General features: G+C 42.4%; 1 protein-coding gene across 2 annotated transcripts in view; it reads right to left on the reverse strand.

The window, feature by feature from the left end:
* The window catches only part of Poln (DNA polymerase nu), a 152,961-nt gene that overhangs the window by 15,835 nt on the left and 113,520 nt on the right, over window positions 1-23,606 (reverse strand). For both annotated transcript variants that reach the window (XM_027387184.2, XM_035452435.1), the window contains exon 19: window positions 7,616-7,698. In XM_027387184.2, the coding sequence (XP_027242985.1) occupies window positions 7,616-7,698 (83 nt within the window). The remainder of the gene's footprint in view (window positions 1-7,615; window positions 7,699-23,606) is intronic.

Here is a 23,606-nt window from a genome sequence, read left to right on the forward strand (position 1 = left end):
ATCTCAAATTCTGGTGTCATGAATGCCCTTTCTCTTGACTGTGATCAAGGTATCCCATTTCTTATATGTTTAGGAATTATAGATTGAATGCCAAATTAATAAGTTGCCATTTTCCAGGGTATTTTTATTGCAGCAACATAAATGTAACTAGTACAGAAACTGTTACCAGAAGTGGGGTGTTCTGTAATAGACCTAACCATGTAGCTTTTATGCCTTGGATTGTTTTTATGGCAAGAATGTAGAAGCATTTGTTACTTTGGGATGGAAAATGCCATTTAGTTATCTGGAAAGAACTTGTTGGGCAATTCTTTTTAAAATTTTTTTTTCAATTTTATTTTATTTTATGTGTGTGGATGCTTTGCCTTCATGTATGTCTGTGAACCATGCTCATTCTTGGTGCCTGTGGTAATCAGAAGATCAGGTGAGGTATTGAATGCCCTGGAACTGGAGTTGCAGATGGTTTAATAGGCCATTCTTGTAGGAGTTTTGATGATAAGACTGCTGAAAGTAATACAGACAGAAGAGGCCCAGATCATGTTTCAGAGGGAAACAAGAACTTTGTTATTAACTGAGCTAAAGTTATTTATGTAATATTTTGGGTAAAAAACTGTATGTAGGGGGCTGGAGAGATAGCTCAGAGGTTAAGAGCACCGACTGCTCTTCCAGAGGTCCTGAGTTCAATTCCCAGCAACCACATGGTGGCTCACAACCATCTGTTATGAGATCTGGTGCCCTCTTTTGGTGTGCAGATATACATAGAAGCAGAATGTTGTATACATAATAAATAAATAAAATCTTAAAAAAAAACTGTATGTGCTGATCATTGGCTGAAGAATCAGCTGTGATTGTCAACAAAATTAGCACCATGATGGGGAAACCTTCCATGATTCCTTGGAATAACAGAAAAGTATTTTCTCAGCATCAGCACACAAGAGCTGATGAGCTGTGGTCAAAGTGGGGACAGGCTACACATCAGCAGAATTTGATAATGAAAGAGTTGTCCATGTGGCAATGGCTTTGAAGGCATGAAGGGGTCAATGAGAACATCTGAGGTGTGGTCTCGAACTCACAGAGATAGAGTGATAGAGTTGAAGTCCCTGAAGGGATGGGGGGGGGCTTGACTAGCCATTGGTAAAGGCAAAGCCTCAGGTGCAGTGAAGACCCCAAGATATTGGAGAGTACAGAACCACAGGGTGTATACCCAAGGGTATCTGTAGGTATGGAGTAGAGATGGAGTGGAGCTGCTTAACAGGAAAACTATGTGTGCCGAAGATGGCAGAGCTGGAGAAGTGGGCCTGCCCTAGCCCTTTGGAAACCAGGAGATTTACTCATTTACCCATTACTATGAGTAATCTTAGATGCCAGACACTGAGCTACAGGATTTGGGTCTATGCTGGATTTTGGTTTTGCTTAAGTGTGATTTTTCATTTGCTATGCCCTGGCTTTTCTCTTTTGGGAGAACTTTTTTTCCTTGCTTTGTTGAGTCAGGGTTCTCTACGCATATACCTGGCTGTCCTGGAACTTGCTCTGTAGACCAGCCTGTCCTCAAACACAGATCCATCCACCTGTCTCTATCTCCTAAGAGCTGAGATTAAAGGTGTGCACTATCATGCCCAGCTTTTTTTTCTTGGTTTTTGGAAGAACATTTAAGTATGAAAAATGTTTTTGTCTTTATAGGAACCTATAGTTAAGAGAATTTAAAACAGACCTTGGACTTTTGAGGTGCCAGAAGTTTTGAAGACTTTCAGAGGTTTTTGGAGTTGGATTGTATTTTACATTATAAAATTAATATAAGGACTGGAGAGATAGCTCTGCAGTTGGGAACAATGGCTGCTCTTCCAGAGGAACTAGGTTCAATTCCCAGCACCCACATGGCAATCTCATAACTGTCTGTAATTCCAGTTTCAAGGGATCCAACACCATCACAGACATATATGCAAGCAATATATGCAAATATCAATGCAAAACAAATGAAAATAAATAAGTCATTAAAATAAAAAGTATGAAAAACAAAAACAAACAAACAAACAAAAGCTAATGAAAAGCCAGGTGGTGGTGGCACACACCTTTAATCCCAGAGGCAGAGGCAGGTGGATCTCTGTGAGTTTGAGACCAGCTTGGTCTACAACAGCTAGTTCCAGGACAGCCTCCAAAGCCACAGAGAAATCCTGTCTTGAAAAAACAACAACAAAAAAAAAAACAAAAAAACAAAAAAAAAGGTAAAATTAAAATAATACTTTCAGATCAAGGAGTGGAAAGTTACAGATAGTACTTGCATGTCAATTTAAGGGGCAGATCATGTTCCTTAGTTTTCATTGTTAACTTGACACAAAGTAGAGTCACTTGGGAAGAGGCTCAGCTGAGGTCTTATCTGAAATCAGGCTGGCTTTGGAGGCATGTCCATGGGGAATCATTTTGACTGACATAGTAAGACTCAGCTCCTTGTGGGCAGCACTATTCTCTAGACAGGGCTTCTGAACAGTGAAAGAGAACAGCAAGCAAGGATCTACGTGCTTATTCTCTCTATGCTCTTGACTGTGGATGTGATGCCCAAGTTCCTTCCTTAATGTTCCTGAAATAATTAACTATAGCCTGGAATTGTAAGTATAATAAAACCTTTCTTCCCTAGGTTGCTTTTCAGCAGGGTATTTTATAACAGCAACAGAAATGTAACTAGGGCACTTCTGTTTCTAGGACTGAGCAAGTGCCTAGCCACAGAGAGCCCCAGGAATGCTGTCTAGTCTACTTGAATAGGACTTCCCATACAGTCTAGGTATTGCTACCCTGGGCAGCTTCCCAGGTTCTGAAGCTCTATAACAAGTACAACCTCTAGGGTACTCAGTATGAGGCTTGGCTTTACTTCGTGTTTCTCCTGGAAGAGCCAGGCACTTGGGAGCAGGCATGGACCCTTATCCACAGTCGTCCTGGTGCAGGGTGGGCCTGGCATTCTGCATGCATACAGAAAGCACCTGCAAATTGTACAACAGCTGAATATGGAGCTCACTGAGGAATCAAGGTGAGAATTCAGCACTAGGCCAACCCTTAGAAAGCAGAAGCCCAGCAAGCCTGGAGATTACCAGTAGAGACTAGGGTCCTGCTGAGCTCAGAGATGGTATCTTAGCTAGGGTTTCTATTTCTATGACAAAGACCATGACCAAAAGCAAATTTGGAAAGAAAGGGCTTATTTATAATCTTATACTTCCAGGTAATAGTCCATCACTGAAAGACATCAAGACAGGAACTCAAGCAGGGCAGGAACCTGGAGGCAGAAACAGGAGCAGAGGACATGGAAGAGGGCTGCTTGCTTGCTCCCAATGACTTGCTCAGCCTGCTTTCTCATACAAGCCAGGACCACCTGCTCAAGGGTGGCACCATCCACAATGGGCTAGCGCCTCCCACATCAATTATTAATCAAGAAAATAACCCATAAACTTTCCTACAATTTCATAGAGGCACTTTCTTAATTAAAATTCCATTTTCCTAGATATGTCTAGGTCTGTATCAGGTTTACAAAAATCAACTAGCACAGATGGCTATAAGAAGGCCCAGCAAGATGAGAAGGTGCCCAGTAAGTTGGCAGATGTTGCATATAGCTGGGTATAGGAGAGGCAGTGGGCTTGTGAGCCAGCTTGGGTCAAGATCCCAGATAACACAAGAGGTACTTGTGTTACACAAGATATACTCCTGTATATCTTGGAAATCTATTCCACCTTGCTATGAGTTCTGGAGAGCCCAGAATTTCTATCGTCTTTTAGATGTCTGCTGATAGACGCTGGATGGCCTGGCCTCTGTGGAGAATGGCTCCTATTCTAAATAACAATAGCCTTGGGCCAGGGTGAGTCTACCCTAAAGGCTAGTGAGATGTGCTGGTGTGGGGTGCCTGAGGGCTTGAGTTCGTGCAGCTAAGGAGTGTCTCTAGGATTTAGGGAAATATTTGCTATCAGTCCTTTATACATGATAATAGATGTCTTTTGCCATTGCCCTCACCTTTGGATGGTTACTTAAGATGATCTATCAATAAACTGTATTAACTGATTGCCCTCCTGATATGACCAGATGTCTCTGTCTCATCCTTAATGTCATTGAATAGTTAGCCTTCCCTCATCCACACTTCTCCACTCAGGATCCGATCTGGGGTTGTTCGGCTGGTTCCGATTGCAGCCTCAAAGATATCAGTCTGTGATAGGGTACATGAATTTGAGGTCATAGGAGCCAGGCAGGATTGTCGGTTGTCGTATATGCTGCAGGTGGCTGGGCATGCACACCCACATCTCTTCTAAGTGCCTTCTCTGCTTGTCTCATAGCCCTGTGGCTTTTCCTTCTGTTCTCATCATAGTCCTCCTCACACTGATCACATAACTGATCTCTGAAGGCTGCACTGGAATTATGTTTCTCTCTGGCTCAGCATTACTATCAGCTGCTCTGGGTTATTCAGAGATGGCTTCTGTGGAAACACTCCGGCATGCCATCACAAGCTGCCTGTCCAAGGCCCTTCCAATGGGTTTCCCAAGGCTGCAGCAACATTGGTGCCTAGTGATTCACTTATGCCCTCAGCCGGCTCATCAGCAAGGTCTGGCTCAAATAAGGGGGGTGGGATAGAGACAGCATGAACTGAACAGCAGAGACACAGTAATTCCAGCTGTCAGGTGGATCAGGAACAATGGAGCAACAGAGATAGAAGCTCAGGGTGGGAGCCCCTGTCACCACCAGGGCTAAAAGCAGCAAATTACTCCCTTCACCAGCATTATAGCTAATGACTCACTGCTTATTTACAGTGAGGTGCCCTTCCTCCAGAAAACATAAAGTGAAAGCTCAGAAGGAGCCAGTGGGTGTTGTGAGGTCATCTTTCTTTGAGATACAACTGTTGTGGTGAGGGGTGACCCTACTACTGGAGAGGCAAGGGCCAGGCAACACTAGGAGAATCACATATTCATCCTGAATCCCTCCTTCCCTTCTGAGCCAGCTCCAACTTGGAGGGTCAGGGGACCTCTGGAAGCTTAGCTACATAGCTCACCCTTGAAATAGGACACAGACAAACAGGAAGCAGATGATGGAGATGATAGTTAACTGTGCCAGTTGTAACTCTGGTAATCCTCTGAGAGCCTTTAGGGTGAAAGGGGTGGGCAAAGAGGTACAGGGCTTCTTGTGAGACTAGCAGGTCAAGAGTCGACAGAATTGACTGGGATTTGAGCCTGAGTGGGGATGGGGGTGGGGATGGGGGTGGTGGCAACATTGGGCCTGCAGAGCTGGAGCTTATGGCACATCTGCAGGAGGATCCAAGGCATCATGTTCTAATCTGGCAGAATGCTGCTTTCTTCCGGGCAGAAACATCTGAGGGCTTCGGGGGTGGGGGTGGGGGTGTAAGGAGAAGGCTGAGGAGGAAATGAGACAGGAGAACATAGTTCATGACTGTCCCTTCCCTTCAGTTTAATTACTGGCTTCCACTTTGCTTTCGGGACACTTCACATGATCTTATGTTCTCAAAGGATTGCTACGTGTTCAGTGGATGCTTTAGGCGTCTCTGTACTAGTTAGTAGGCAGAACTGATGGGTACTGTTGGCTTCTTGGACTCATGCTCAGGATGGGCATTTTACCCCGAACAGATGAACAGGTGTACGGCAGGTACTTTGCAGCCAGCAGCCAGCAGCCAGCTTTGAAGTGTAAAGCGGGCACAGTTCAGGCTGTTCATGTTAGAGACCCCCCAGGGCAGCAGGAAACAGAAGCTGAGGCAAGTGGAATACCAGCAGAGCCTCAGCAGGTATCATACAGATGATGATACCACAGTCCCAGTTAGCATACTGAATGTAGTCTGCAGGGTAGGCACCACATTAACTGTGAGGTAACAGATGGGCTTTCTGTGGTAGCTTGCTGCCTAGGTATGGGTACAGTGGTGGATGATGACTTAAAAGGGAGCGCTGAATAAAGATGGATGAGTTTTGTGCATGGGAGAAAAACATTCCCATGAAGAGAAGGACAAGTGCAGAGCCATGAATACTGGAGAGAGATCTGGACAAGACTGTATTTGTGATCCAGAGGAAGACGCACATCCATGCACTATAGTCACAGAGACTGTGTGGGTCTAGGGGTGGCAAGCATGACCATGCTGAAGTGTCATACCATAAGCCATACTAAGGCTTATGTAGTCTTGCTGGCTTTCTTTGAGTATTGGATTTCAGTGGTCAGGATGTGGCTCTTCTTATGGCCTATGAACAACCCCAATGTGTTCAAAGTAGTATCCCCCAAAGTGAGAAAGGAGGTTCATGCAGGCCTGGATCTATGACAGCAGGTAGACTGCTCCTCAAGAAGGGACTGAGGAGCTCATAGCCTCTTCTGAAGGGAACTAGTCTTCATTTTAGCATGATCCAAAGGAAGAAAAGAAAACACTGGAGTTGGAGAGATGGCTTAGTAGTAAAGAACACTGGCTATTCTTCCATAGGATTGGGGTTTGATTCTCAGTGACCACATGGCAGCTCACAAACATCTTTAACCCCAGTTCACTCAGATCCGATGCCATCTTCTGGAGGGCAGTACACATACATGGTGCACAGATGTACATGCAGACAGAACATCCATACACAGAAACAAAATATAAACAAAACAAAACACTAGTGTGGTAGTTTGAATGTAATTGGCCCCCATAATCTCACAGGGAGTGGCACTATTAGGAGGTGTGGCTTTGTAGGAGGGGGTATGGCTTTGTTGGAGGAAGTGTGTCACTGTGGGGATGGGCTTTGAGGTTTCCTATGCTCAGAATACTGCCCAGTGTCTCAGTTGACTTCCTGTTGTCTGCAAGATGTAGAACTCCCTACTACTCTAGCACCATGTCTGCCTGCATGCTGTCATGCTCCCCACCATGAAGACAATGGACTGGATCTCTGAACTGTAAGCTTCCAGCCACCTCAATTTAATGTCTTCCTTTTGTAAGAGTTGCCATGGACATGGTGTCTTTTCATAGCAATAGAAACCCTGGCTAAGACAACTACTGACAGACTAAACAGGGAGTGGAAGAGAAAAGAAAAGAGGGAGAGTTTATGAAAGCAGAAGGGTTACATTTCTTGGTTCTGGAAAGAGGAGAAAGAGAAGTACAACTCATTATTGAACGTGTGCTGAGAAGAACTAAATCCAACCAGAGCCCATTTTTGGGTGGTAGAACTCTACAAAACCTTGGTCTGTGTTTAGGGATGAGTTTCTAAGCATAGAAATGATGCCTGTCACTGTGGTGAAATATGGGGTAGGGTCTAGTCCCACTCTGCACCTGTTGTCTCCTCCTTTTTGTTTTTTGAGACAAGGTTTCTGTGTGTAACCCTGGATGTTCTGGAACTCACTCTGTAGAGACCAAACTGGTCTAGAACTCATAGAGATCTGCTTGCCTTTGGCCCTGAGTGCTGGGATTAAAGGCATGTGCACCATTGCCTGGTCCTGTTACTTCCTCTTGAAGGGTCTATGGCACTATAAGTCAGTAGCATAGAGTAGTTTGACTGGTGTCGGGTGACACAAACACTATTGCAGTGTTAGTGTAAATAACACGCAGGTACTTACAGAATGATTTCTCTGAAGCTTGGCACACTTAAATATAGGCATATAACCAAGAACCCAGCCCTTCCCTGTGGCTCACCTGCTCCATAGATCACAGAGTATACCACTTTCTTGGTCTGTTCTCTGTCCATGTGTGTCACATGCTCCATGGGAATGTCCTTCCTGCATGGAAAAATGGCATGTTATCCATCATTGTTGGCACTGTCTGCAGAGGGACAGAGTCCAAATTACATGCATCCTGTCACCTTCCCTAGAGTCCTTCACCATTTCAAGTTAGATCTGTCCTGTGGGCAGCAGAGGCTTGTAATGTGTGCAGCATCCACCCAAAGCTCCTAAGCAGACACCAACAGTGAGGCTGTGTCCCTCAAATTTTGGGGTGACGATAAGTCAAAACCAAACACTGCTTTTATAAAAGGATGTCCATCCAGCTTTAGGGGAGTCTGTGTGTGACACAGATCCTGGGCCACAACTGTGGTCACTACAGGGGTGAGCTGGTTTTAGCCCTTTGAAGTCCCTCACAGAATTAGAAAAACAGCTGCTGCTTTGATCTCCCACAGAGAGCAGGGTGAGGTCTACATCTGACTGCCTGTGAACCAGTGTCTCAGAGATTAAAGCTCAAATAGCTGAGAAGCACAGAGCCCCAAGAGTTGCTCCTCCCCGTCGGGCATTTCCCAGTGACAGATGTGTGCCTAAGAAGAGCTTCCCTTGACTGCTGCTCTTGGAAACATCCTTAGCATCCACACAAGCCTCAATGACGGAATAAGCACAGATTCAAGCACCAAAAAGACAGAAGCTCTCAGTCTTTGTGATTGTGGTTCTGTGTTGGGCTCCTGTGATCACAGTATTCCCAATTGTCTTAGCCTTCACTTCCTGTTTACACTGCACATCAAGGTGAGGGCTCAGTTTTTCTTAGGTCTTTTCCTAGCATATCACCTGCCCTGGGATAGCTGAGGCAGTCCAGATTTCCTACTTTACAGAGTGCTTTGGAATGGCCTGATTTCAGATACCCCAGTTTACCTCAACTATTATTTTTGCCCCAGGCAGCTGCAGATTGTTTGTTTGCCTTATGATGTGGTTGAGTGATGCCCACTGGTTTTCTTTCTTTCTTTTTTTTTTTTTTTTTTTTTTGGTTTTTCGAGACAGGGTTTCTCTGTGTAGCTTTGGAGCCTATCCTGCCACTCGCTCTGGAGACCAGGCTGGCCTCAAACTCACAGAGATCCGCCTGCCTCTGCCTCCTGAGTGCTGGGATTAAAGGTGTTTACCACCAACACCCGGCTTCTTTCTTTCTTTCTTTCTTTTTTTTTTTTCGAGGCAGAGTTTCTCTGTGGCTTTGGAAGCTGTCCTGGAACTAGCTCTTGTAGGCCAGGCTGGTCTCCAACTCACAGAGATCCACCTGCCTCTGCCTCCCCACTGCTGGGATTAAAGGTGTTCTCCACCAACGCCCAGCTGCCCACTGGTTTTCTGCAGTGGTTTCTGTATCACCCAGTAATCACCCTTGTCAGTCCTTCAGAGAGCTCCAATAAATAAGAATGGAAACCACTACACTTCTTTGCAAATGAGGTGCACATTGCTTCCTTCAGAACCAGGGACCAGGTTCTAGGCAGGAGCAAAACATGCAGTTGCAACAGGGGGGCTTAGTGGGCAAAGAAGGGACAGAATAGACCACAAAGCTCTTCTTGTACTCTCAAGATGCCTTTTCCAGCATTTGTCTGGCTGCAGTAAACTGTTGCCTATTCTTCAGGGTTCTGGCAAAGCTGGTTTTAGCAGATGTTGCTTGGTTTTTCAGTGTTTCTGTGGGGGATGGCTCCAAGGTGCTGCCTCCTCCAGCACTTCCACCAACATGTTAGATGTCATTAATTTTGGTCACCTGATTTCTATCTAAGCAACAATGCATCTCTAGCTTCCCCCTTTCCTGTTGTGTTGTTTTATATACTTGTTTATCTCATCCTTAAACTTGATTTTATAAAGAGCTGTGGGGCCAATGAGATAAGCTCCCATGCTCATAGATTGGTAGGATTAATATTGTAAAAATGGCCATCATATCAGAAGCAATCTACAGATTCAATGCAATCCATATCAAAATTCCAACTTATTTTTCTCACGGAAATTGGAAAAAATAATCTTAAATTTCATGTGGAAATACAAAAGACTCAGGGTATCTAAAAGAATCCTGAATTAAAAACCAAAACAAAACTGCTGGAGCTATCAGCACCCTTGATTTCAAGTTATGCTATAGAACTATAGAAAACAACAACAGCAACAGCAAAAACAGCATGGTACTGGCATAAAAAACAGATACATTGACCAATGGGATAAAATTGAAGACCCACTTATAAGCCCATATTCCTACAGCCTCCTGGTATTTCATGAAGAGGCCCACGATACAAACTGGAGAAAACACAGCTACTTCAACAAATGGTGCTAGTCAAACTGGATAGCTACAAGTAGAAGAATGAAACTTGATCCTTATCTCTCACCTTGCACAGGACTCAATTCCAAATGAATCAAGGATCTTAACAAAAAGCTGATACCTTGAACCTGGTAGAGGAGAAGCTAAGTAATACCCTTGAACTTACAGGCCTGGGAAAGGGCTTTCTGAACAGGACCCTGGTAATAAGGGCATTAAGATCAACAATTTTCAAGTAAAACATTTTCTATAGGCCGAGTGTTGGTGGCACACGCCTTTAATCCCAGCACTTGGGAGGCAGAGGCAGGCAGATGGCTGTGAGTTCGAGGCCAGCCTGGTCTCCAGAGCGAATGCCAGGATAGACTCCAAAGCTACAGAAACCCTGTCTCGAAAAACCAAACCAAAACAAAACAAACCAAAACAAACAAACAAACAAAAACCATTTTCTATGAATAGAAATAGAAATTACATAGTTCCCAATGGCAACAATTTATATCAGTCATGAAAATTCATAGCCATAAATCCCTCAATTAGCAACTAAGAAAGAATGAAAGTTTTAAAATATTTTCAGTACAAAACACAATGAAAAAAAAAAAACAAAAAAAAAAAAACAAGAAAGCAAACAAAATAATGTGAAAGAAAGGAAATTTCAAAGACAGGACATTAATGAATATTGTGCCCAAATTCTGAACCCCCAAATCACCAAGAGCCCCATTCCGATGCAAAAGCAAAGAGCCTTTTATTGTTTAATAACAAGTTAACTCAGGTCTTCTGTTCCTCAGACATGGCAGGTGGGAGCGAGAAGGACCCTGGGGAACTGCAAGGTATGTGGGGGTGGGGATGGGGGTGGGGTGGTGGGGGTGATTTATTGGGTGTGTAGGGAGTCAGTCTCAGGATTGGTGTGCTTCCGGCTTTGGTGATCTATCCTGTGTTGATTGGTCAACTGGTTGCTATGGCCTATAGGCCCTCCCAGGGTGGTTGCTATGCTCTGAACATCTCTGTTATACCACCTTTACCATAAAGCAAGGCCAGAGCCGGCCAGCTAATTTCTGATTGGTTACTTGCCACATGGAGGGTATCTGACCTAGTGACTAGGAGGCTGTGTAAGGTCAGGAAGCTTAGTACATTTTGCTGAATCAGAGACCTGCATCTTGCTGGGTCTTTTCTGCAGCCTGTCATGGCTGCTAAAGCAGGGGCTGGGTGAGGGTCTGGTCCATTCATGAACTAAGGAGTAAAAACAGTAGATCAAATTGGCAAGTAGGATCTTTGTTCTTTGTTTGTTTGTTTGTTTGTTTTGTTTTTTTTCGAGATAGAGTTTCTCCTTGTAGCTTTGGAGCCTATCCTGACACTCGCTCTGGAGACCAGGCTGGCCTCGAACTCACAGAGATCCGCCTGTCTCTGCCTCCCGAGTGCTGGGATTAAAGGATCTTTGTTCTTACAGCAAATAAATTAGACAATTGATTTAGCTAATTTCCTCAAAAAAAAAGGGAGAAAGCACAAATACATAAAATAAGAAACTACAAAGGAAAGTAACTCTTGATATGGAGGAAATAAAAAAAAAAAAACCTTGGAAATTATCCTGTGTAATGTTATGTAGGTCCATTTGAAAACTTAGATTAGATGAATACTGCCAGGGGCAGTGGTGGCGCTCGCCTTTAACCCCAACACTCGGGAGGCAAAGGCAGGCAGATCTCTGTGAGTTTCAAGACCAGCTTGGTCTACAAGAGCTAGTTTCAGGACAGGTTCCAAAGCCACAGAGAAACCCTGTCTCGAAAAATAAAACAAAAACAGAATAAAAAACAAAACAAAACAAAAGATTAGATGAATACTACCTTGAGAAAATTCAACTATACAATTATTGTATAGTTGTTGAGTCAGGGGAAGCAACTTGCTAGAAGAGACCTAGCCTAGCATTTCCAAAGCCTTGGGTTTGTTCCATTCTCAGCATCGAAGAAAAATCAAAATTGACCTCAGGCTAAATGTAGTAGCATATTCCTATAATCTCAGAATTTGGGAGGTGGAGGCAAGAAGTCTGAATTCTAGAACAGTCTAAGGAATATATCAAGACTATTAAAAAAAAAGAAAAACTGACCTTGTTACAGATGAAAGTTAATGAGATTGGCTCATTAGGAGAGCACTTGCCTAGCATGCATGAGGTCCTGGATTCAACTTCCATTTCTTTTTAAAAAATGTTAAGCAGATAAGTATCTACTGAAGAAAAAGAGAAAATAAGGAGCTATCTCATTAAAAACATCAGGGGATTCTACCAAATTTTTAGAGACCAGACAATATCCTATGCTGAGCAAGTTGTATCAGAGTCTAGAAAGTGAAAGTGAAGAAAACCTTCCAAGTATCTTTTATTAATCAAGTACAAGTTACATTTAAATATCCAAAGAGATTACAATAAAGGAAATTTCAGATTTATACCTCTTGTGAATAGCAATTGATGTGATAATCCTACAAAAAATACCGGTAAACAGATTCTAGCAAGTAAGTATACTGAAAGGCTTATATTCCATGATCATTTAGGGTTTAATACTAGAAAAGTAAGGATGGTTCAATGTTAGGAAGCCAATTTACCACATTAACAGGTTTCGGTAGGAAATTAAATGATTAATTTCATAGTTGTTGGAAAATATCCACAACAAAATCAAGACCTTGTTCTAATAAAATTCTACCTTATTTTTATGCTATGTTACTTTATTTTATACAGGGTGTCATATGGCCCAGGTTGCCCTCAAACTTGCCATATAGCTGAGAGTAACCTTGAACTTTTTATTCTCTTGCTCCACCTCCAGAGTACTGGGATAATAGGTGTGTTCCACCATACCCAGCTTATGAGATGTCAGAGATCAAACCCAGGGGTTTGTGTATTCTAGGCAAGCACTTTGCTGAGTGAGCTGCATCCACAATTCCCCTAATAAAAACTCTTGAAAAATAAGATCAGCTGAATAGTTCCTTTAAAAGAGAAAACAATATACCTCAATATGGCAAAAAACATCTCCATGGAAAAACCAAATATTTGGTGAATTAAGGAAGAAAGTCTGTTTCTTCCTTGTATCAAGATAAAGAAGTATTTTGCCATTTCCCCCTTTTTGGTTGAGGTATATATGTTGAAGAATAAGTTTGGTGGTGTTCAGTATTCACTGGATTTCCCTTCTGACTCTGTTCTGTGTCTCTGTTTTTTCCTTAGTATCTTTACCTACCATTTCTCAATCCACACTCTGCCTCTCAGGTATGAACCAGACAAGTCTGCTGGATCCAACTAAACCCCCCAAAACCTGGTTACCACAGACTGGTGCCGAAACGTGGGACTACTAAAGATGGGATACTACAAAAACTGGGGGAAATATTGGCAACACGTCTACCAAAGGGATAGGAAATCACAGAAGATGCCACAAAAATAAGGATGGCAAGAATGAGCAAATTATACATACAAGTAATTAACAGAAGAGAAATAAATGATCAATAAGTAAAAATTTGGCTTGAAACAATTAGGCAAATGCAAATATAATCATTAAGAATTGTCTGCCAGGGGCTGGAGAGATGGCTCAGAGGTTAAGATCACTGACTGCTCTTCCAGAGGTCCTGAGTTCAATTCCCAGCAACCACATGGTGGCTCACAACCATCTGTTAGGAGATTTGGTGCTCTTATCTGGTGTGCAGATATACATGGAAGCAGAATGTTGTATACATAATAAATAAATAAATAAATACTTAAAAAAAAAAAGAATTGTCTGCCAGGCATTGGTGGCACACGCCTTTAATCCCAGCACTCAGGAGGTAGAGGCAGGCGGATCTCTGTGAGTTTGAGGCCAGCCTGGTCTACATAGCGAGTGCCAGGATAGGCTTCAAAGCTACACAGAGAAACCCTGTCTGGAAAAACCAAAGAAAAAAAATTGTCTTACCCATACACAGTTCCCTGGAGAAGGGGAAAGGGATAAGATCCCCTGAGCTAATTGGGAGCATGGGGGGAGGGGAGAAGAAGACATGAGGGAGCAGGAAGACTGAGTCAGGGGAAAAATAAAGGAGAGCAAGAAAAGAGATATCATAATAGAGGGAGCCATTATAGGTTTGAAGAGAAATCTGGCACTAGGTAAATGTTCAGAGATCTACAAGGATGACACCAACTAACAATCTAAGCAATAGTGGAGAGGCTACCTTAAATGCACTTCTCCAATAATGATATGTATGTACAGAGAACACAAACATACACCCCTAAAGAGGTACAGTTAAAGGGACACAGGAGCCAGCTGAATAAATCAAACCACAAAACAAAGTATTCCCGGATTATAACCCAAAATAGAATATTCATGAACCCAGGATGACAAATAATTGACTGAATAAATAAATAAACAAAACAGACAAACTCCCTATGTAAAAAAAGTACTAACTATGTATACACTTTGAGCTTAAGATAGGGCATCATTGTCTACCCCTCAGTTGTAGACTGTGCTTCATTATTCTCTTCCACAGGGTGTAGACACCACTGCTGCCCAGTGACATCAAGAATGATAAGTTCTCTTGAAGAGTGTCCTTCAGGTGAGGTTGTGAGACTGTGCTCTTCCTCCACATTTCATAATCCTATTGTAAGCACCAGAAGGGCATCAGACAAGTGCCAGAGTGAGGACATCCTACAAATACCTGGCCAGGACTCAATGAAACTGCCAAAGCCATCAGAATGAATAATACCACTCGATATTCACACATAAGCCTGCATGGGTATGCTTCAATTTCCCTCAGATCACATGGCACTTTCTTTAGTCTTCTGAGGAACTGCCAAAATGTTTCTACAGTGACTGCCCCATTTATCCACTGACAGTGGATGAATGTATTTATTCCCTTGTAGGAAAGCAAAAATGAAGACCCACTTTTGAGTTCTCTACATGCCCCCCACATCAAATCCAGTCCCGGAGCCCCAGACAAATAATAAAGTTCCCAGAGGGAGCCACACAGGCAACAGTCTCTGTCTCTCTTGTGCAGCTGAAAATTGTACATGGTCACTCCTGCCCATCAGATCACATGAGCAGAGACAGTTGCATCTGTGGCCATGGGAGGAAGTAACTGATGCATAGATTATAGTCTTCACTGTCATTTCAAGTGCTGATACCCACGTTCAGAAGTGAGAACCAGCATGATCGCCTGGCTTCCTTCAGAAATGTGCACAGCCTGTATACATAGCAACTGCTTTGCCCAGACTTATGACAACCACTGGTCCTCACCACTTGAGTATCTCCCAGCTTTGCTCCTCGAGGTCCTTCTCTAAGCTCCAGTCTTGTCACCACAGCTACCTGGGTTCTCTCTGATGATGGGGCAGGCATGGTGGCTGGACTCACCCCCCTCACCAGTGTTCACTACTCATCTTGCATGACCCCCTCCCTGCACTCACATATCCAGCCCATTCCTAGCTCTTGTTGGTTCTACCTTCTAATATCACTGGAGTCTGGACCTTCCCACTGTCTCTACTGATGCCTCCCTAACTCTCATTGGATGTCGACAAGAACCTCTCAGCCTTTCCCATGTTATCACACTTCATTGCCAATAATCATAGTGAAACACAGAGCCCCTTCCTGAAAGCCATTTGATGGACATTTGGTTAAAGATGACACATCTATATTTTTTCCTTCTGATATATCATTAAAATAAAGCAAAGAAGCAGGGTGGTGGTGGTAGCTCATGCCTTGAATCCCAGAACTTGGGAGACAGAGGCAGGATCTTTGAGTTTGAGGCTAGTCATGTCTACAGAATGAGTTCCAGGACAGCCATGACTGTTACATAGAGAAACCCTGTCTCAAAAACAAATCAAAACAAAAATAAACAAACAAACCAGAGGAAAAAAGCATAAATGCATGTGCATAAGAGAGAAGGATATTCAGCAAACAAGAAAGTTCCACACACCTATGAAAAGGAGTAGCTGTGTGTGCATAGCATGTGTGGGTTCATAAGTACCTGTGAATGAGTGAATGTGCATGCCTTCAGAGTGGCAGCCATGGGAATATTTGACCCAGCAGGGCCAGGAGCAATCCAGAGCAGAAGATGGGGGTGGTACTGGGGAAGGCATCAATTCAATCCATGTATATAGAGTGGACAAGTTTTCTAACTACCTATCACTCTACCTTCCCTCACCTAAAACATGGATCTAGCTAGACTTCTCCCTGTCCCCAACAGTGATAATGGTGGTGATGATGCTGATCATGAAATGAGCCAGTGAGTTTGGATGGTTTTGACAAGCTTTCCCAGTGAGCTTCATAATGCTGAACCAACACAATAACTCCACAGTCCTCTGTCTACATAAAATGTCTCAAAAAAACCTTTGTGTGCTGCTATTCATGTGAGCAAACACAGCAGAATGTTCTTAGGCTCCTCCTCATTTCTTCTAGCAAGGGTGATTTCTGTGACTCTGTCTTTTGCTGTAATACTAACAAAATTGCAGTCTGGTTTTAAGACTTCAGTCTTAATAGTTTTTAAAAAATGCATTTGGGAAAGAAATGAAGGAGATACTCTTCTGGCCTGTAGCTGAGAAGAGAATGTGGTCCACAGATCCAAGTTGAATGGGGAACTGACACGTGAAACCTTGCTTTGCTGTCCTGAGGCCTTCTTGTTCCTGTAGTTACACATTTCCTCTTGGAAAAAGACTCCCAGATGTTAAATGTGTTGCTATGTCCCGTGAAAAATGTCTTGAAAGCTTCCTGTAATTCTGTTAAAGTTTCTTACCTATACCAAACTTGTGAGATTGGCTGTTCAAAAAGAAGGCAGTCCCTCAAATTTTTTCCTACATTCAGATGGATTAAACAAAAACCTGTGGTTTGCTGGGTAGCACATGCCTGTGATCCCAGCACCTGGGAGGTTGAGGTAGGAGGACCTCCAATTCAAGGACAGCCTGGGTGAGCCCCTGCTTGAGAAACAAAGCAAAGCAAAGCACAACATGCATTGGGGCTGAAGCTCATCAGTAAAGTGCTTGCCTACCATGGAAAGACCCTGGATAAATCTACTGCACAAAACAAAAAAACCTACTGCTTTGTTGCTATTTAACAAATCTCGTGTACTTTTATTAAATTAATATCTCCTTTGCTCCATACTAAATTTTAATACATGTGTGGATCTATATATAAACTTTACTTTTTTAGTGATTTTGTATTTTAGCAACTGTGCCTTTATATTTTAACATTTGTTAGTTTATCTTATTAAACATTTTTCATGATTACTATACACTTTTATTTTTATCATAATCTGCAGATTAGCTGTAGGCCACTAAAAATAACCTATCCTTGGGCACATTTAGTAGGGAATTTCTATGTCAATGTACAAAGAGGCAATGGTTTATAAAGTTCAGGTTTCCTCTGTTTTCTGTGCTTTTCTAATTTTCACAGGGATCTTGCACTTTTTTTTAATATTACATCATCATAGGTATTTTTATCTTCTTTATTGTACCTTTTATCCCATTACGCGCCCTACAATGATGGCTGTTTATATTTAGGGAGCTGGACTGTGTGCACTAATTTATACCTGTTTATCTTCTGGACCCAAGTGCTGTTAAGGGCTTTCCCTTCATCAATTCTCTCAGCTTCCTAGGCAGAAATTACAGTCTTCACCAAATTATGTCTTGCTTCCTACTTTCCAGTGCTTATTTGTTACATCACTAGAGCAAGTGGGGCTGGCTCAGTGACAGTGGCTTCTCTGGTTCTGAACTACACAGAATATCTTAGTATTTTATGCTCAAGTGGGATTCCTGATGGATAGTTTGTGCCAGAAAAGTCACTTGAGAAGCAAGGGGACTGAGTTCAAGGACAGCCTGGGCTACAACAGCAAGGTCCTTTCTATAGCATTAAGTCATACAAGTAGCAAATGTCATAGCTGACCTGGAGCCCACAGAGAACCAGAGCTGGTGAGAATCTTCTGGGAGCCATGGGCATGAAAAAAGAGCCCAGAACATAACCTTGGGGGTCCCTCATTGGGAGGCAAAAGGACCCAGCTCTAGCTGCTACTCTCAGTAAGTAGACTTGGGTGACTAGTTGGGTCTGCTCAGTTTCAGCTTGGTTCTTCTAGGCTGCCTGCCTTTAGAGGCATTGCCTTTTACTTTGCTATTCCCATAAGGTTGGACCTGTAAGCAGGGCCAACTTCTGCAGTATGGGGCTAGGTGCAATTTAAGGGTGGGTAGAACAAGCCCATAAGAGTATATTCAAACCACTATTTTTCTCTTTTTTTAATTTTTAAATTTTAATTAGAAAGAAGATTATTTTACATATCAATCTCAGGTCCCTCTCCCTACCCTCCTCCCTTGCCCCCCGAACTAACACCCTACCTATCCCATACCCTTTCTGCTCCCCAGGGAGGGTGAGGCCTTCCGTAGGGGGTCTTCAGAGTCTGTCATATCCTTTGGGATAGGGCTTAGGACCACCCCCTTGTGTCTAGGCTGGGATGGGCTCCCAAAGTCCATTCCTATGCTAGGGATAAGTACTGATCCTGTACAAGGGGCCCCATAGCTCCTGAAACTGAGAAGTTTCTGTAAGGCAAAGGACATAGTCAATAAGACAAAACAACAGCCCACAGATTGGGGAAAGAGATTCACCAACCTCACATTCGACAGATGATCTCCAAAATTTACAAAGAACTCAAGAAGCTAGTCTTCAAAACACCAAACAATCCAATTAAAAAGTGGGGTACAGAACTAAATAGACAATTCTCAATAGAGGAATCTAAAATGGCTGAAAGACACATAAAAAAGTGTTCAACATCTTAGCCATCAGGGAATTGCAAATCAAAACAACTCTGAGATACCATCTTACACCTGTCAGAATGGCTAAAATCAATAACATCAAGTTTATGCTGGAGAGGATGTGGAGAAAGGGGAACATTCCTTCACTGCTGATGGGAGTGCCAACTTGTATAGCCACTTTGGAATCAGTATGGCGATTCCTCAGGAAAATGGAAATCAGTCTACCACAAGATTCTGCAATCCCACTCTTAGGCATATATCCAAAAGAAGCACATTCATACAACAAGGACATCTGTTCAATGTTGTTCATCGCAGCATTATTTGTAATAGCCAGAACCTGGAAGCAACCTAGATGCCTCTCAACTGAAGAATGGATGGAGAAAATGTGGCACATTTACACAATGGAATACTACTCAGTGGGAAAAAATAATGGAATCTTGAAATCTGCAGGAAAATGGATGGAACTAGAAGAAACCATTCTGAGCGAGGTAACTCAATCACAAAAGACAAACATGGTATGTACTCACTCATATGTGGATTTTAGACATAGAGTAAAGGATTACCAGCCTACAATCCACACTGCCAGAGAAGCTAGTAAACAAGGAGGACCCTAAGAGAGACATACATGGTGCCCTGGAGAAGGGGAAAGGGGCAAGATCTCTTATACAAGCCACTCTTGCCTGGGCTTCATGAGAATGGGACTGATAGGTTCCCATGTTAATTGCTTTTCTCATTGCTCCGAGAAAAGCAACCTAAGGAAGGGTTTGTCTTAGCTCATGGTTTGAGGCGATAACATAATGGCAGAAGTGAGTCAACTGATTACATTGCCAGGAAGCAGAGAAAGACATATGATGGTGTTCAACTGGCTTTCTTCTTTTTATTAACTTGGGGACTGCAATCTATACTATGCTCCCATCCACATTTAGAGTAGATCTTACCTCTTCAATTAAATTGTTGTTTAAATGACCTCACAGATATACCCGAGGAAGTTTCTTATATGATTTCAAATACAGTCAAGTAATCATGACGATAAACTACAAGTCCACTCCTTGTCAATCTGACACCCCAAATATATCACTTTTAAACCATATATTCCATCCTTCACCTCAGTAGACTCATGGCCATCTCATAATGCAGAATTCACTCTGTTCAAGTTCAAAAGTCTCTATAGTCTTACCAGTTTCAACATTATTCAAAAATCTACTCTTTGGAAACTCAAGGCAATCTCTTAACTATAAGTATTACAACAACAACAACAATAATGTCACGTATTTCCAATATACAATATCACAGAGTAAATATTCCCACTCTCAAAGGATAAAATGGGAGCAAACAAGAGATAATTACACCAAAGAAAATCAAAATCTGTCAAGGTAAACACCAAGTCCCACTTCTTCATATTCTACATTTGGACACTTAGTATCCATCATCTAGATTCAATGGACTTGGACAGTCCCACCTCTCAGTTTTGCCACTTATAGCATTATAGCCTCTTGGGCCAGTTCCATTTAATTTTTGCAGCTTTTCTCAGCAGATGTCCTGAGATCTCCAATATCCTTGGGCCTTTACACTATAACTGTAGCTTTACTTTCACAGGCTCATACAGTGACTTCTCAGAAACTCCTTGCAGGGTCTGACCCTGCTTGATGAAAGCCTCCCCTCACTTATGCATTTTGCATACCAACAAAACCAGCACCAGGGGATGCTGCTGCCAAGTCCTATTGCCAGCCCCAGATGTAGTGTGATCCCTTTCTACCACAGCTATAGTAGTTTCTATATGCCTCGGTAGTTGAACCAGGAAAAACATTTTCTGAGACAGTTGTTTTCCAGCAGAGAACCCCTTTAACTGCTCAGTTCACTCTCGCCTTTCTGATGGTTTTGCATTTTCAGAAGTTGGTGCCTTCGATTGCCCCAGAGCATCTTTCCTATTGTTCCAATGAGAACCTTGGATTTCTCTTTATCAGTGCTCTATCAATTACAGCTCCTTTCTTTGCATTTGCCTTGTCTGCAACTTGAAACTCACTTCTTTGCTTCCCAAATTTCACATTTTCTATACCTTCCTGTTTTATCATTCTAAACCCCATGAGGTATAGAGAACAAGAGCCGTGACTTAACTCAAATATTAATGCTGTCTTAAAATTTCCTCCAAGTGACTTAGTCCATTATTTTTGAATTCAACCTCACTCAAATTTTCAGGACACAGACAAACTGCAGCCAGATCCTTTGCCAGAAATGTAACACTAGTAGCCTCTACCCCAGTTTCCAACTGAGTCCTTTTCACCTCAGAAATCTCATGAGCCAGGCCTCCACTGTCCATGTTTTTTTCAGCTTTCTGGTCTTCTACATTTCCACTAGAATGGTCTAGTAAATTCTGCCTATAGCATTTTAGGCTTTTCTAGTCTTCAGTTCTATATTCTTCCTCATTCATCCTGCCAAATTCTAAAGGCCTACAAAGATCAGGTTTGTTACAGTACCAGCTCTGTCTCTTTGTACCAATTTTCTGTATTAGCTTGTTGTGACAAAAATACATGACAAAAGCAACTTAAGGGAGGAAATGTTTATTTTGCCTTATGGCTTGAGAGGATAGAGTCTTTTGTGGTGGGGAAGGCATAGAGGTGGGAGCATGAAAAAAATTGTCTGGTCACATTGTGTTCACAGGATGTATGTTGCATCCTGGGGAGGAAAAAAACAAGTTGGGGAGGAAAGGGTTTATTTGGTTACACTATTCATCATCATCATCATCATCATCATCATCATCATCATCATCACTCTTCATCATTGAAGGAAATCAGGACAGGAACTCAAACAGGACATAAGCATGAAGCAAAAGCTGATGCAGAGACCATGGAGGAGTGCTGCTTACTGGCTTAACATGGCTTGCTCAGTCTGCTTTCTTACAGAACCAAGGCACCAGTCCAGGGATAACACCACCCACAATGGGTTTGGCTTTCCCCTATCAATCACTAATTAAGAAAAAGCTCTACAGGTTTATGTAGAGCCCAATCTTTTTGTTTGTTTGTTTTTGTTTTTGTTTTTGTTTTTTCCAGACAGGGTTTCTCTGTGGCTTTGGAGGTTTTCCTAGAACTAGCTCTTGTAGACCAGGTTGGTCTCGAACTCACAGATATCCACTATCCACTTGCCTCTGCCTCCCAAGTGCTGGGACTAAAGCCGTGTGCCACCAACGGCCAGCTGAGCCCAATCTTATGTAGGCATTTTTCTCAATTGAAGTTCCCTCCTCTCAGATGACTTCAGTTTGTGTCAAGTTTACATAAAATCACCCAGCAAACTGATGCTCAGCTTGCCTTCTCCTCTCATTTAGTCTGTGATTCCAGCCCATGGGATAATATGGCACACACTTAGGGCAGTCTATCCCCTCAGTTAAGCTACAGAAATGCCCTCATAGACACACTCAAAGGTATGTCTCTTCAGTGATTTTAAAATCCGGTCAGTTGAAGAGCAACCATCAGTTTCCATTTGGATTCTGTGTGTCTCTGACTCCTGACCACTTTCTCTTGAGCTCTGCACTGTTGTGTGTCTGTACCTCTGGATCCCTGAAGGGCACTGTTTCTGCAGCACTGACCTCTGAAGCTCAGCCAACAATGTACCCTCAGAGTGCAGGGAGTAGGAAGCACAAGTCAAATTTCTTGCTATTCTTGTGTAGCTATGGCTATGACCTTGCTGCTTTGAGCCTCTTCTCTTGCCTTGCCCTTCTTGGACATGTGGCTCCTATTGGATTTGTCTCCATACTTCTCACTGTACCAGTGGTCTAAATAGTCCCTTCTTTAAAGTACCATGTAAGGATCAATCTTCTTTTTCTGCCAACGTTCTTTTAGGATTTCAAATACAGAGTTAGAGAGATGGCTTGATGGTTAAGAACATTTAATGCTTTTGGAAAGGACCCTAGTTCAGCTCCCTACACCTACATCAGGTGCCTCACAACCTCCTGTAACTCCAACTCCAATGGGATATAAAGCCTCTGGCTTCCACAGACACCTTCATTCACATGCATGTAATCACACACACACACATATGCACATAAACACCCATGTTTGCATATATAATTTAAAATAATAAAAACAAATGTATGTATGTATTTCAAGACAGGTTTCTCTTTGTAGCCCTTGCTGTCCTGGAACTTGATCTACAGACCAGGCTGGCCTCAAATTTACAGAGACTAAAAACAAAACAAAACAAAACAAAACAAAACAAAAAATGGTTCATGAAATGGAATCAATCCTGACGATCCTTTGCTACATTTAAGGAATGTAGCAGAACTATCTTCTGGAAGGGCACTGGAAACAATAATGTTTAACAATGCATATAGCTGGACATCAGCAGCATAACAGTACATTAAAAGAACAGTAATCAAAAGGATATAGCATAGCATATGTATCGATGTTTAAGAGAAATTTCCCTCCTGGGAAAAGCAACAAGACTTTCCCAGTGAATGAATGAATTATATTTTCTATTTCTGTCTTTAGTCTTGTCAGTTTTTGCATCAAGTATTTTATTTTTGGGAAAGAATCTTGGTTAATCTTGAACTTGGGATCTTCCTGCCTCAGTTTTTAGAGTGCTGGGATTACAGACATATGCTACCATTCTTAGCTTTCATCAAGTATTTTATAGTTTAAGGGTTTTTTTTGTTGTTGTTAGGTACATTCAAATTTAGGATTGTTGCATCTTCCTGATGAGTCCATCTTTTACCACTATGTTGTTCTGTCACTGGCAACAGTTTTTGTTTTGTTTACTTTAATATGAATGTAGTACATTAGCTTTCTTCTTCTTCTTCTTCTTCTTCTTCTTCTTCTTCTTCTTCTTCTTCTTCTTCTTCTTCTTCTTCCTTCTTCTTCTTCTCCTCCTCCTCCTCCTCCTCCTCCTCCTCCTCTTCCTCCTCCTCCTCCTCCTCCTCCTCCTCCTCCTCCTCCTCCTTTCTTCTTTGAGACAAGG

The sequence above is a fragment of the Cricetulus griseus genome, assembly GCF_003668045.3.
Source record: "Cricetulus griseus strain 17A/GY chromosome 1 unlocalized genomic scaffold, alternate assembly CriGri-PICRH-1.0 chr1_1, whole genome shotgun sequence".
Lineage (NCBI taxonomy): Eukaryota > Metazoa > Chordata > Mammalia > Rodentia > Cricetidae > Cricetulus > Cricetulus griseus.